Source organism: Hirundo rustica, chromosome 8 (genome assembly GCF_015227805.2).
Source record: "Hirundo rustica isolate bHirRus1 chromosome 8, bHirRus1.pri.v3, whole genome shotgun sequence".
Lineage (NCBI taxonomy): Eukaryota > Metazoa > Chordata > Aves > Passeriformes > Hirundinidae > Hirundo > Hirundo rustica.
Window position 1 is genome coordinate 11,972,385 of NC_053457.1, and position 12,070 is coordinate 11,984,454.

Consider the following 12,070-nt stretch of genomic DNA (forward strand, 5'->3'; position numbering starts at 1 on the left):
TTGCATCGCTGATTAGGTTCCTTGGGGGCCACTTTGATATTCCCCTGGAAAATTCTGTAGACTGAAGAAAACAAGTTATCTCAGCAGAAGCTTTTGGTTGTCTGTCTAATACAAGGAAAATCTTGTGTGTTTTTTAGACAGAACAAATATGAATAGTGCAATGATAGATGTTAGGAGCAATATTCTATGTAAGAGTCAGTAGGATTTCAGTGACAAAGTGAAAAAATGTAATAAGGTGACACATTAGTAATAATTCAAAATGTTAAAAAGAAAAGTTCATGACTGGAAGTTCATAATGCAGGAAGATCTGTACAAATGTGGAATTTAAGCAGAAAAAAGAGAAGTGAGTTCTGGTTAATTAAATATCCAAATAAAAGACTAGGTACACACATGTAAAAACACATTCTATAATTTTAAAGGGAAACAGAGAAGGTTAACAAATTATATATAAAAAGAATATCAGGTGAGAGTTGTACAGCTGTTTAATGTGCTGACTAAGTTACTTTAAATGAAAGCTAACAGCTCTGCGTGCAGGACTCCCACCCCCATTGTCCAAGCCAAAAAGACACAAGGGTCCCTCTTCCATATTTCTAATTGTTTTCAATGTGTAATTCCTGTAAAAAGCACGATCAAGTGCATGGCAACAGAATACAATGTGCACAAACAAAATGACATGAATCAGAGATCCATACTGATGAAGAAGAGCAGAGAAGAAATGCAGGGAAATAAGCTTGTTCTGAAGTTATTCAACAATTGATTAGTACGTGGACTAACAGAGAAGTCACAGACAGATGCTCGTGTAGGTGGCTCTCTGGAAGCAGAATGAGACACACGGAACACCCTGTGGACATGGTACAGGAGACACCAGCATCAACTGTATACACACATCTTACCTATCCTGGGGTCCTCAGGTGACATCTGTGAGAAATACCACTTCCAGGATTGTTGCAGCCTCTGCAGAATTCAAGGTAAGCTTGAAAAATGCACAGTGCTTAGGGACATCACTCGAGCTCTCTCTGCTTTCCTCCAGCTGTACAGTGCCAAAGTCAATGTGCACTATGTCTTGCTGACACTTCTGGGGATGTTCCAGGAAAACAGAATACCAAAACCAAAAGTTATTAATTATGGGCTGGAATGGATAAATACTTTTTGTTTCACTACTGTGTATACTGTAACTCGGTTTTATTACGTTATCCTAGTGCCACCAAGGAAGGTAGAAATTCAGTCAGGAACAAAGGACTTTTCCCAATTTTGAGAAAATAAATCTCTAGTCTATATTTATACACACATATATATTTACACACACTTTTGTAGATCTTAATCAACAACAAAGACTCGTGCCCTTGTGGAGGTGTGGAACAATTGCTCTATGTGCTTGCATAGATACTCATATTGTGAAATGGTTCTTTGTTCCCAGGTATTTGAATGTATTTCAGAGGTGAGTTCAGCCTAAATGCCTTCAGAAACGCCATCAACAAATACAGATACTCAGTAGGTCTGTTAAAACAAGTTGTCAGATGCAGTGAGTGATGTCTGTGGCCGTGGCTCCATTCGGTGCAGAGCTCCCCCAGGACAGGACCTGTGCGTGTTGTTGATATCCTGTGTGCACTCCTTGAGTCACCATTCAGGCTGCTTACAGCTGAACAGGGAGATAAATGAAGCAGATTTGTAACTCAAAGGCTGCATTTAGAAACCAAATGCTTCAACTTTAAGATGGAGATGCATTAAGAAAAAAAATTGTCTCGATTCACTTTAATGACGGGTTCCAATTGAAAAAATAGTATCAAACTTGGAAGAATTTCAAACAAAGGTGCTGGATGTTTAATATCTCCACATATGCCAATCCCAGAGGGAAGCCGTCCTTCCCTGTCATATCACATGAAGATTTAATTTCAAAGTAATTATTACTTGTTTGGGAGAGAGGCAGAGCCCTGCATACTGTACAGCAAGTTACCAATACCTTGCTTGGCAGGGACTTTTTTCTGCGTGATCTCATGTTTGCATTCATAATCTTTTTTTTTTTAATCTTCTGTCTCCAGGGTGGTTCCCACCTTTCCCTTCCTGCACCAAGTCCTGCTCTCTGAAAAAGGTACACCTTGTGCAACTGACTTCCACATTAACTCAAACCAGGGAGGGCATGGTTTCAAAAAGAAACTCAAAATTTACAAAGCAGCTGCCAATTAGTCAGACCTTAATTTTGCAAATTTATTTAGGAAAAAAAAAATTAACATGAGCAAATGAGAATACTTCAGTGTTACAACAGAGTATATAAATGTCTAGCAATAGTCAAATAATTTGATCTTTAAATACAAAATAACCACATGAACACCTAATATACAGGTTTCATCTGAATACATATTTATTAGATAAATATTAGGTTGTCACATCATCTAACTACATACAGTTTTGCAAGACTAAAAATCACAATTATTTTTTCTGACCAGTTTAAAGTATGAAATGATTGCATTGTACTGTACATACAATGTACAAACAAAGACAATGGCCATTTTTGCATGTTACCTCAGATTGTAATTTTTTTTTTTTAATTCTCCTCTGATCGTGATATCAAAAATTGTACAAAGTAAGAATTTGGTTACAATTTTTTTTTTTTTTTTTTTTTTTAATCCCCGTATTTTTCTTCATTATTTCTGTAGCACCCTAAAAATACACAGGTGATAGACTAGTACACGTAAGCTAAATATTACATGTAGATAAAACAAAACAAAACAAAGGATCAGAGTATATTACAGAAGTGAAAGTGGAACAAATGCTGAGACTCCACAAACGCTAACAAACAGGATTCATTTTCCACATAAGATGGAGCTTCAAGCTTTTTTTTTTTTCCTGCGAAATAAAAACAATGCACATTCCAAGGAAAATGAATGCATTTCTGTTAACATGTCTCTATTTGTCATTTACATATGTACAGCTGTCCCTTGAGTCTCCGCTGCAGACACTGGCGTGTACTGTCAGTCCTATAGTAATGTCTTGGCAGCAGAACTGTAGATCTCTGTGGGTTCTTTCACAGATGAACTTCCATAGGGAAACGATTAAAAGGTAAACAAACAAAAAAAGAAGAAGAAAAATACTACTGGACTCTCATATAATAATTAAACTTTAAAAGAAATGACTGTGATTACCCTATTTGCTAGGTTTTTTTTCTCTAAACTTTAATACGGCAGTGAACAGATAAAAAAATAACTAAATTTTCAGAAGCTTTTTCAGACTGACTTCACTATACAGTACCCGATTTTAGCTAACAGATAAATCTTAAAACTGTCTCAAATGTCCAACATTTTGGTGATGGGTAAAAATTGTACTTTCTTTTTTAAGTTCTGCTTAGAAACCAAACGTTTCTATAAGTTTAAAGATGTCAACTGTCCACTTTAATTATCTATTACTGTACAAAGCAGATGCAAACACTGCTCCAAATATATTGCTAATATCTATGGGGCTTTTTTCCCTTTATGCTTTCCAACAGGTACTTTTAAATGACACATTTTAAATACTACCAGTTAGCAAAAGGTCAATCCTTAACATACCTGGCTTAAAATACTAATATTGTGTTTAAGAGAAAATTAATTTTAAGTGACTAACTTAGCTGCTCAGGAATCAGTGGAGAATGGAACATGAAATAGAATCAATTAAAAAAAATCAGAGCAACCAGTTCCAACTAATGGTGAGAAATCTTCTTTATTCCCAAATCTATGGCTTAAGGAACTTACCCCCCAAATAAAAAAAAAAAACAAAACAAAACAACTCTAAGGGCATAAAGTCAGTTTTTATCATTAGCCACCTCTGCACGTGACTTCCAGACCTACATAAAAAAATGCAGCAAAAAACCAGAAGGGAAACTACTACAGTAAAATGGCTACAGAACACATCCGTATCCGTAACTGAACGACGGTCTTTCCTAGGAATTGTGTGATAGCAGCACCACACCGCAACCATGTTACCATGTATTACACCAAGGTATCTTTAATATTCTGCAGAGATCCTCTACAGGTTGTCAAGCCTACATAAGAAAAAAGACACTTCTAAGCAGAATAAAATATACTATACTGTTTCCCTCCCCCACCCACCAACATCCCTAGTGTCTTTGCCCCAGTTTCAGAGACTGGAGCACCAGTACAGCGATATAAATATGGTACCATACAGATTTGCTGCTTGCCTTAGTGCATCTTGACCTGGTCAGACAGCTGATCCTAGATGTTCTGCTCACTCTGGCAAACAAACAAACTGCCATTACCAGCTCATGATCACCCACAGTCAATGAACACCAGTCGATCAGTTGGGGTTTCTTTTTGCCTAGGCAATCACTTTTTCCCTAGGCAAACACGATTACCTTTCCATGACAGAGCTGGGCCCTGATTATCCAGGTACGGCCTGATGTATCAATTCGTTCATCACATAAATGGATATGAAATTTGGGCTGACTTACCAAAAGAAAATAGGGGGAAAAAAACCAAAACCCAACTCACTTATTCTGTTAAAGAACCCTCAATTTTCTTTTTTAAAAAAGGACCCATATTTTTCTTCAGACAAGGTATTTAAAAACACCAGCAAAAGTATAACCAGATCATGAAAATGTTGAATATTATCAAAGACGATACTAAAATATTCACAAAGATATTTACAATAGCAATTCTTAAAATAATTGATTTTGCATAATGAACAGCGCCTTTCTTAAAAAAACTTGAAAGAGGAAAAATATAAGTGTGGGACCATTTCTACATAATACGTTTGACAGATTCAATACTCCTATTGGAAAATAAAAGAACTAAACCGCCATTTCCTTTAATATCTACAGCAAGGTGCTGCTGACTAGCATATATATACCACAACGCATGTACAGCAGTAGTGGGAAACGTTAACAAAATGAGCAAAATAAAACAAAAAATGCAGAGAATTTACAAATATGACTTTGGTGAGGAAAGCAAGTCCAGAGTCGTAAGCACAGAGCATGCCATTTACAGCATTGCAAACTAAACACAGAGGGCTAGGAAGCTATCTAGTCAAACTGACAGGAACAAACAAAATTTTGCCTGGCACTTCAGTTTAAAACGCATTGTGGCAAGCAAACGAAGGGTGTTTGATTGGATTTGGGAAGAGGAAAAGGAGTAGGGTCAAATATGCTTTAGTATCAAAAGAAACAAAACCAATAACTGTACAGTGGGCAAAAGCTGAAATGTTGCACCACGAGGGCAAAGTTGGCACACATGCACTTCTTACACAGCTACTGTACATCATTTATAAGTGAGAGAGAGAGAGACAAAGAGCACAGAAATGGGCACAGAAGCATTAGGAAGCTCATGCAGGAGCAGCAACCACACGAGAAGCAAAGATCACAGGGGCAAGACAGATATTGTGGCAGCAGGGTCTCTTGAGGGCAGTAGCGATCTACTGACAGGTACTTATTCTCCCCACGCTCAGTCCTTCAGGAGAAAGAGCTCATCCCAGCGGCCAAAGTTTAAAAAACAGAAACTGAAGGAGGAGAAAAGGAAAAGGCTGAAGTATCTGTAACAGTCACGAAAACAGAATGCAAAGCAAAACTAAAATGAAGCTGTAAGATGTCTGTCCAATGTCAATGCCCCTTCTCAAGCTGATTATTAAAAATAATTATGCAGATAATGATGTTAGTCTCCCTCCATCCTGCAATGATTTCCTCGCTGCCTTCAACCCAGCTTGTCTTACTATGCATTGTGCAGTACAGACAGTGACACGAACTCTTGGGGCACCGAAGGCTGTAGGTAATAATCAAGAACAGTTTGGTTTTCATCCCCCCTCCCTCTCTTTTCCATTATGCATGGCATACATGGCAAAAAGATCTATTACAGCAATCTCTACAGCTGGATGTTAACGCAGCCAGAAAGGGTACTGATTTGAAACCAAATCACAAAAATCCCTAAACATTGCAAAATTTTAAGAACACTTTCCAGGTGCTTCCAATCTGTGTGCTGGGCCAGAGGAATCCTCTGCAAAGAGGCGGTTAAGATCCCTGCGCTTGCAGAAATCCCGAAACCCACGGCTGCGGCCTGACGATCTCAGGACTCTGTTACTGAAGTCGCATTAGCTAAACTGCTGGCTCCCTCTGACAGGCCTGTGTGTCTTCCCTAACTTTGCCACTTGACTGTAGGATTTGTGCTTTTTTGAGCTTTGTAGGTGGTTTTTTTCATTTTGTGTGTGGCCAGGGCAATCATTCCAAGGCAAACCCATGGCTGGAGGGGGACAGAGGAGAGGTGGGGTAGAGGGAGATACAGTTTCAAAAAAAATGGAAGAACAAGCATTGTAAAGACACTCTGAGACGGGTCAATTAAAGACAGTTCCATTCTGTTGATTTTTCTTCCCTTGCCAAGATTCGGTTTTGCCAAGATACTTCACACTATGTTTATCACAGCACTCTCTCTCTAGAGGATGAACACCAAATGGGGTTTCCAATAGCTGCACAACTGTCTATGCTTCTTTGTCACATGTAGCATGGCAGACTCGGAGATTACTGCATTTATATAACTTTTTTGTTATTTCCTCCCGTCACTTTCGCAGTCTTTGAAGCTAACAAAAGCAGTTCTGAGATGAAGAAAGCAGGGAGTGCACCATTGGATCAAGTTGTGAGGTTTTTTTCTTCTCTTGTGGAAAAGGAGTGTAAAGATTCCTCGCTGTGCAGCCACACACGTGTGAACAAGTGAAAAAGATGGGAGAATACATATGGTTTCAGTTGTTCTCAAAGAGAGACAGAAGGTCATCATTGCTATTGCTTGGCAAATCAGGAGGATCCAGGTATGAAAGCAGCTCATCTGGATTTGTGAGTTCTGGAAGCAGCTATAAAATACAAAGACAGAAGAAAAATTACAGATAACAGAAACACAACTGAGAAAAAAAAAGGGATTAAACACCATTCCTGGAATTTGGTTTTCATAAAAATATAGCCAAATAAAACAGAAGGCAGTGTCACGAGCCTAACACCCTCAGATGATGCAGTATCCACTTGCTTGTGAAGGTCTCTGTGACTCAGTTTTCACCTGTGAATTACATTACCATCTCAGTTAGGGTTTCTCAGTCCACCTCCCCATCATATTGCCTGGCTCGTGATGCTGACAGAAGCTTCTGGATAAATGCTCATTATGGATGTTTCCTATAAAACACTGCAGAAACACTTGAAACATCCAGTTTGAGTAATCCATACTTGAGCTTTAAGGTAGATCAGCAAAGGTTGCTCTGGCTCTCTCACATCAGTTTGATGTCCACCCAAAGCCTGCAATTCTACAGGAGGCAACAGCCCCTCCTTTCCTCATCCTCAGTAACTCCTCAGTGCACTGATCTAAGCTCTGGGACAGTGACCTGGAGCAAGAAACTCACCCGGGGTTAAAGCAACCAACAAATCAGGGGAAGTGGAAAAAAACCTGAGAAGTATGGAGAGAGGAATGGCAAGGTAGCTGGGCGAGTCCTCCTTTCTGTGGCAGGAATTTACGGTGGTTGGAAGTACTTACTTGACTACAACATTACATGCAATTCCAGACATTCTAAAGGGTCACGGGTGCAACACTCCATCCAACAGAAGATGCCCTAATCTGCACAGTGCTTTAAAGTATCAAAGTGAATAGCTGTGGGGCTTCAGTTTCTATTTCCATTAATACTGTATTCCAAGTATAAAATTTTGTTTTTCAAACCATCACAACACATTCGTTTTGATCTGACAGAATGACAAGCACATCATAACTCCTGGGCTGTGCATCAGGCAATGTTTTCTGCTCTATAACGCATCTTGTCCTTTCCTAGGCAAATATAAAAGTGTCATATATAAAAAAAATTGCAGGGAACAGTTTGTAATAAAGCCCCTTTATGTTCTGTATTGTGGTAAATACAGAAAAATATGGACTGTTTTAACAAACTTAACAGTAGGGACAAGAAATTAATTTGAAGTTGCTCTATGTTTTCAAATATTATAAAACCAAAAGCTTGACAGCTTCACATTTAACAACTGAATGCTGTATTTATATGCTTCTATTACTCTTGTGCAAATGAAACTTCATCTTCTAATGTTATATGGATGAACAAATTTTTCATTAAGCTAAACATGAAATGCAGAAAAAAGTTTATTGCTTTCTAAGCATTTTGAAAAAATGCAATGTCAAGTTTACATAAACAGGATCTCCCAGAAGGAATATTTTTCTTAAACGACCACTTCCTTTTATTAATGGTAAAAATGCTATTGTCACAGTACTGGAGAGATGAGACTTTTAAATGTACTTCACCCCCTATCATAATTTTTTATGAGCAAGTCATAAAAAATAACAAAAATAACAAAAAAAAAAAAAAAAATCCACAAAAACCCCCAAAAACCCCAAAAAACAATAACAACAAAAACAAAAAGTTCAAAAGAAAATGGCAGTCCCACCAAGTGTGGGGAAAAAAAAAAAAAAATTGAACTTGTCCTACAATTTTACAACTCATTCTTAAAAATTTAAATCGTATCTGAGACTCATTCTTGTATACAGGGGATTTCTTAAGAAGCTTTTTTAAAAAAAGTTGACATTTTGAACAATATGCTCAGTATGTGTGAAGTTGAAGTCTTCTTAGTTGTGAGGGTGATCTCGGCTTGCCTCAGTCAGAGGGGTCAGGCAGCTCAGCCACCCTCCTGCCCCACTGGTGTGAGAAACAGAGACCTCAGGAGGGATCTGCTGGGAGCTGAGAGTGCTGTGCTGGAGCAGGGACAAAAGAAAGAGGAGTGCCAGAGCCTGCGAGGGGGTGATGGGGACAGAAGCTACAGGACTATGCCACACAGTAGTTCGGAGAATTGTACCCTGTGCTCCTGAAGTGCAAATTGAGAGGTCTAACCAGTGATTTCAGTCTTGAGCCTCTGCTGTCTGAAGTACCCGTGCAGATCTCCCGTTTTTCTGTGTCTGCATCTACATGAGGCGGATTCTTTAATCCATGCTAAACCTTAGAGTGCATCTCGCTGAATTCCTGCAGAATGACCGTGGCTGTGTCAGTAGGGAGCGGGCCAAGCTGCCCATCGTGCAGTGCCCTGTTTGCTTTGCTGCATGGCACTTTATTCAGAAGGGTTTCACAACACACCCATTAAAATAATCCATCTGATCAGGATCACAGGTATTTCCAGTAAGTTTATTTCCCACACTGTACAGCACTCGTCTCCCATTAAGAAACCAGCAATCCTTCATCAGAGATAACCACAGTAGAGTGGTAGGTGTACAGGTTTTTGTACTTTGTTTTCTACCAAGGAATGGGTATCTGACCCATAACAAAGTACTGTATGTTTCTTAAATATTAAAAGAAAAAAAAAAAGACATTTTTATTTCACCTTTTAGTATTGCTCAGACAGGGTCCTTAAGGGTTCAGAACTCCAACTGCCACATGAACCACTGTTCCCAAGGGATGGGCACACAACCATAGCGTGTGAAACGGCAGAAGTTGCCTCATTGATCACTGTTCCTGCAGCATCCTGAAGCCTCTATCTGTCCCCTAGCCCCTTCCCTCCCCTGTGAGGCTACCTGCCAGCCCAGTACTCCTGTGTGATGGGAGATGCAAGTATACAGCAACAGCAAATACAGATATAAATCCAAGGCACAGAAGCGAACATATCTTTAAGAAAATTAACTGTGCAGCAGCAGACTTTGGAACAGACAGAAGATACACATACAGGAATGCATGACTCAAACAAAAAATCCAGTCCTAGTGCTGAGGATTTATATTTTGGGAGGTAGATGGCTAACCAGAGATATACCTCAGATAAGTAACTTCCAACTCCACTGAATCAACATTAAGAAATGGAAGACTACTTTTGGCCTTAAAACTAAGACTTTGTTTAGTTGTGACCTGCCTCCCATGGTGGCTGAGGAGGCAGAAAATGTCCTTGTTGCTTACTTCCCTGTGCGGTGTACTGGAGGAGGAACTGTGCAGCTGAGCCACCCACAAGAGCAGGTATGGAAGGGCGCAGAGTGTTTTTGGCTGCAGGGAGCAGGGACAATGTCACAGGGTGGCCAGCACAGATCCCCTCCCGCTGGCCGGGACGTGCTGCAGGGCTCAGCGCACAGCTCACTCGGCACGGCGACGCTGCGGTCAGAACCACACACAGCCGTGTCCCTGCTCCCGTCCAGGCACTGCAACAGCTCCGGGCTCTAGGAGAGCTCAGCCCAACCAGTGCCGAGGCGGGAAAGGAGGACACTGCTCCCAGCCTGGTGCCTGAGCTGCTGCCTAAAGAAATGCCTGCCTTGGTGCTAGGAAGAGGCTTATGGCTCGCACACCACGCAGCTGCTCCAGCCGGAACCGTCCGCTCTCCCGGCAGGTGAGGGGCGCCCCGTCACCTCGGCTGCAGCACCTGGCCCATGTACCAAAGCATGAAAGGATGGCATGTGCAGTGGAAGCGGGGCCCGTCCCCTGCCCTCCCCGCCCTCCCGCGCGATGCGAAGCACACGCTATGGCAGGCAGATGAGAGTATGACACAGACTTACATCCAGCGAGGGCTCCGGCATGTCGGGTGCTCCCTGTCCACCAGCCTGACCCTCTAAGGCTGAGGAGGGGTTAAAGGTCAGGTCACTGTGTGGATGGTTGCTAGAAGCGGCCGGGGGTGGCTGCCGGGACTGCTGGGTAGGAGGCCCGCTGTGATGTAATGGCTGCCCTGACTGGCTGCTGGGGTGAGGGACGTGCAAACCTTGCTGCATGGAAGTATGGGACTGATCAGTGCTGCCGGGATGAGGGATCTGCGGAGGAGGAAAAAAGCAGGAAAAGAAAGTGAGGCCACAAGGTACAGTGCTCGCGGTGCCTGACTCTGTAACTGCATGTTATAAAACGAAATGAAGTAAAAAACGACACGCACGACAGAAAACCCCAACGAAACCGATCAACGAACAACAAAATAAGAGAAATTAAAAAGCGCCATCGGAAAACTCCATATCCCAATGCTGGAGGAAGTGTTTCAGCTTTTTGAAGGTTGTCTGCAAAGGGAAGAAACACGTTGGACTTGCGCTGTTGGTCTGCTTCCTTGTAATGTGGAAAACTGTATATGAAGATGCAAAACAATGCACCACAAAGAGGAGGAAAGGAGTCTTATGGGTGCTGCTCAGCACTAGCAAGGCAGATGCTTTTGCCCTAAAAAATGTTATAAATGAATTGAGAATTTGTTGAATGATCCCTATGCCAGGAAACTCATTAACTGAGAAAATGCATCATTTCTGCTCAGCTCCCCTACTCCTGACACCGTAACCTATTCTTGTTTCAGCTCATTACAAACATCTTGCAAACACCAGCTCTTCCCCACTCCTTCCCTCCTCTTCTTCTCAGAATGCAACATCCCTGTTAAAGGCTGGAGGTTTTCCTCGCTGATATTCCTGGGTTCTGAGGGCTGACAGCACCAAGGCAGCTCAGGAAGCACATTCCCCACCATGAGCCGAGCTGCTGTGGGTGGCTGCACGCTGCTGACTGCGAAGTACACTGCCTTAGCTTAAACTAAGCCAGCAATCACACTCTGCTTTGTATTCATGCTGTGGATGAGTTGTCTAGCAAGAGCTTAGTGGTTTTTTCTGTTTTCTGTGGGGAATAAACTGCCAATCCACATGCATCTTCCTAACCCCATTACTGAATGGGGGAAAAGTCTTTCTCACATGACAGAGAAGCAATAAAAATGCACAAGTCCAATTCTTCCTTCTGCTACATGTCACATTTAATGCTAGTGTATTCTCAGGGGCATGACCTTGGTGCCATGAGAAAGAAATGTCTGAATGCTTCAGAATTGGATATCTCATGTTAATTGGGTATATGGAGAAACAAAAAATGTAAACATTTTTTGAGGAATGCTACATATTGGACAAAGTGAAGCTGAAATAAAAGAACAAATACATAACAACAACAGCATGAAATTCATCCAGCCAAGCCAACAGAAACCAGCAAAATGCTAGGTCAGTATTCACCCTTTCATATCACATAAACTGCAAAGTTATCTTAACTTCAGCCTTCAGCTTCGGAAAGCAAAAGGCAGGTTATTACAAAACTTAATTAAAATGTTACCATAAAAAAAAAAATTAGAGAAACAAGTATTTTAAAAAATACTTTTCAC

General features: G+C 41.0%; 1 protein-coding gene across 15 annotated transcripts in view; it reads right to left on the minus strand.

Moving 5' to 3' along the window:
• Positions 1-2,310: 2,310 nt before the first annotated feature.
• The window catches only part of ZMIZ1 (zinc finger MIZ-type containing 1), a 346,350-nt gene continuing 336,590 nt past the window's right edge, over positions 2,311-12,070 (minus strand). For 13 of the 15 annotated variants that reach the window (XM_040070534.2, XM_040070533.2, XM_040070542.2 and 10 more), the window contains 2 exons: positions 10,470-10,718; positions 2,311-6,819 (listed from right to left, as the gene is read on the minus strand). In XM_040070534.2, coding sequence (XP_039926468.1) covers positions 6,712-6,819; positions 10,470-10,718 — 357 coding nt within the window. In that variant the 3' untranslated portion in view covers positions 2,311-6,711. The remainder of the gene's footprint in view (positions 6,820-10,469; positions 10,719-12,070) is intronic. The other 2 variants (XM_040070545.2, XM_040070544.2) reach the window with 1 other exon arrangement.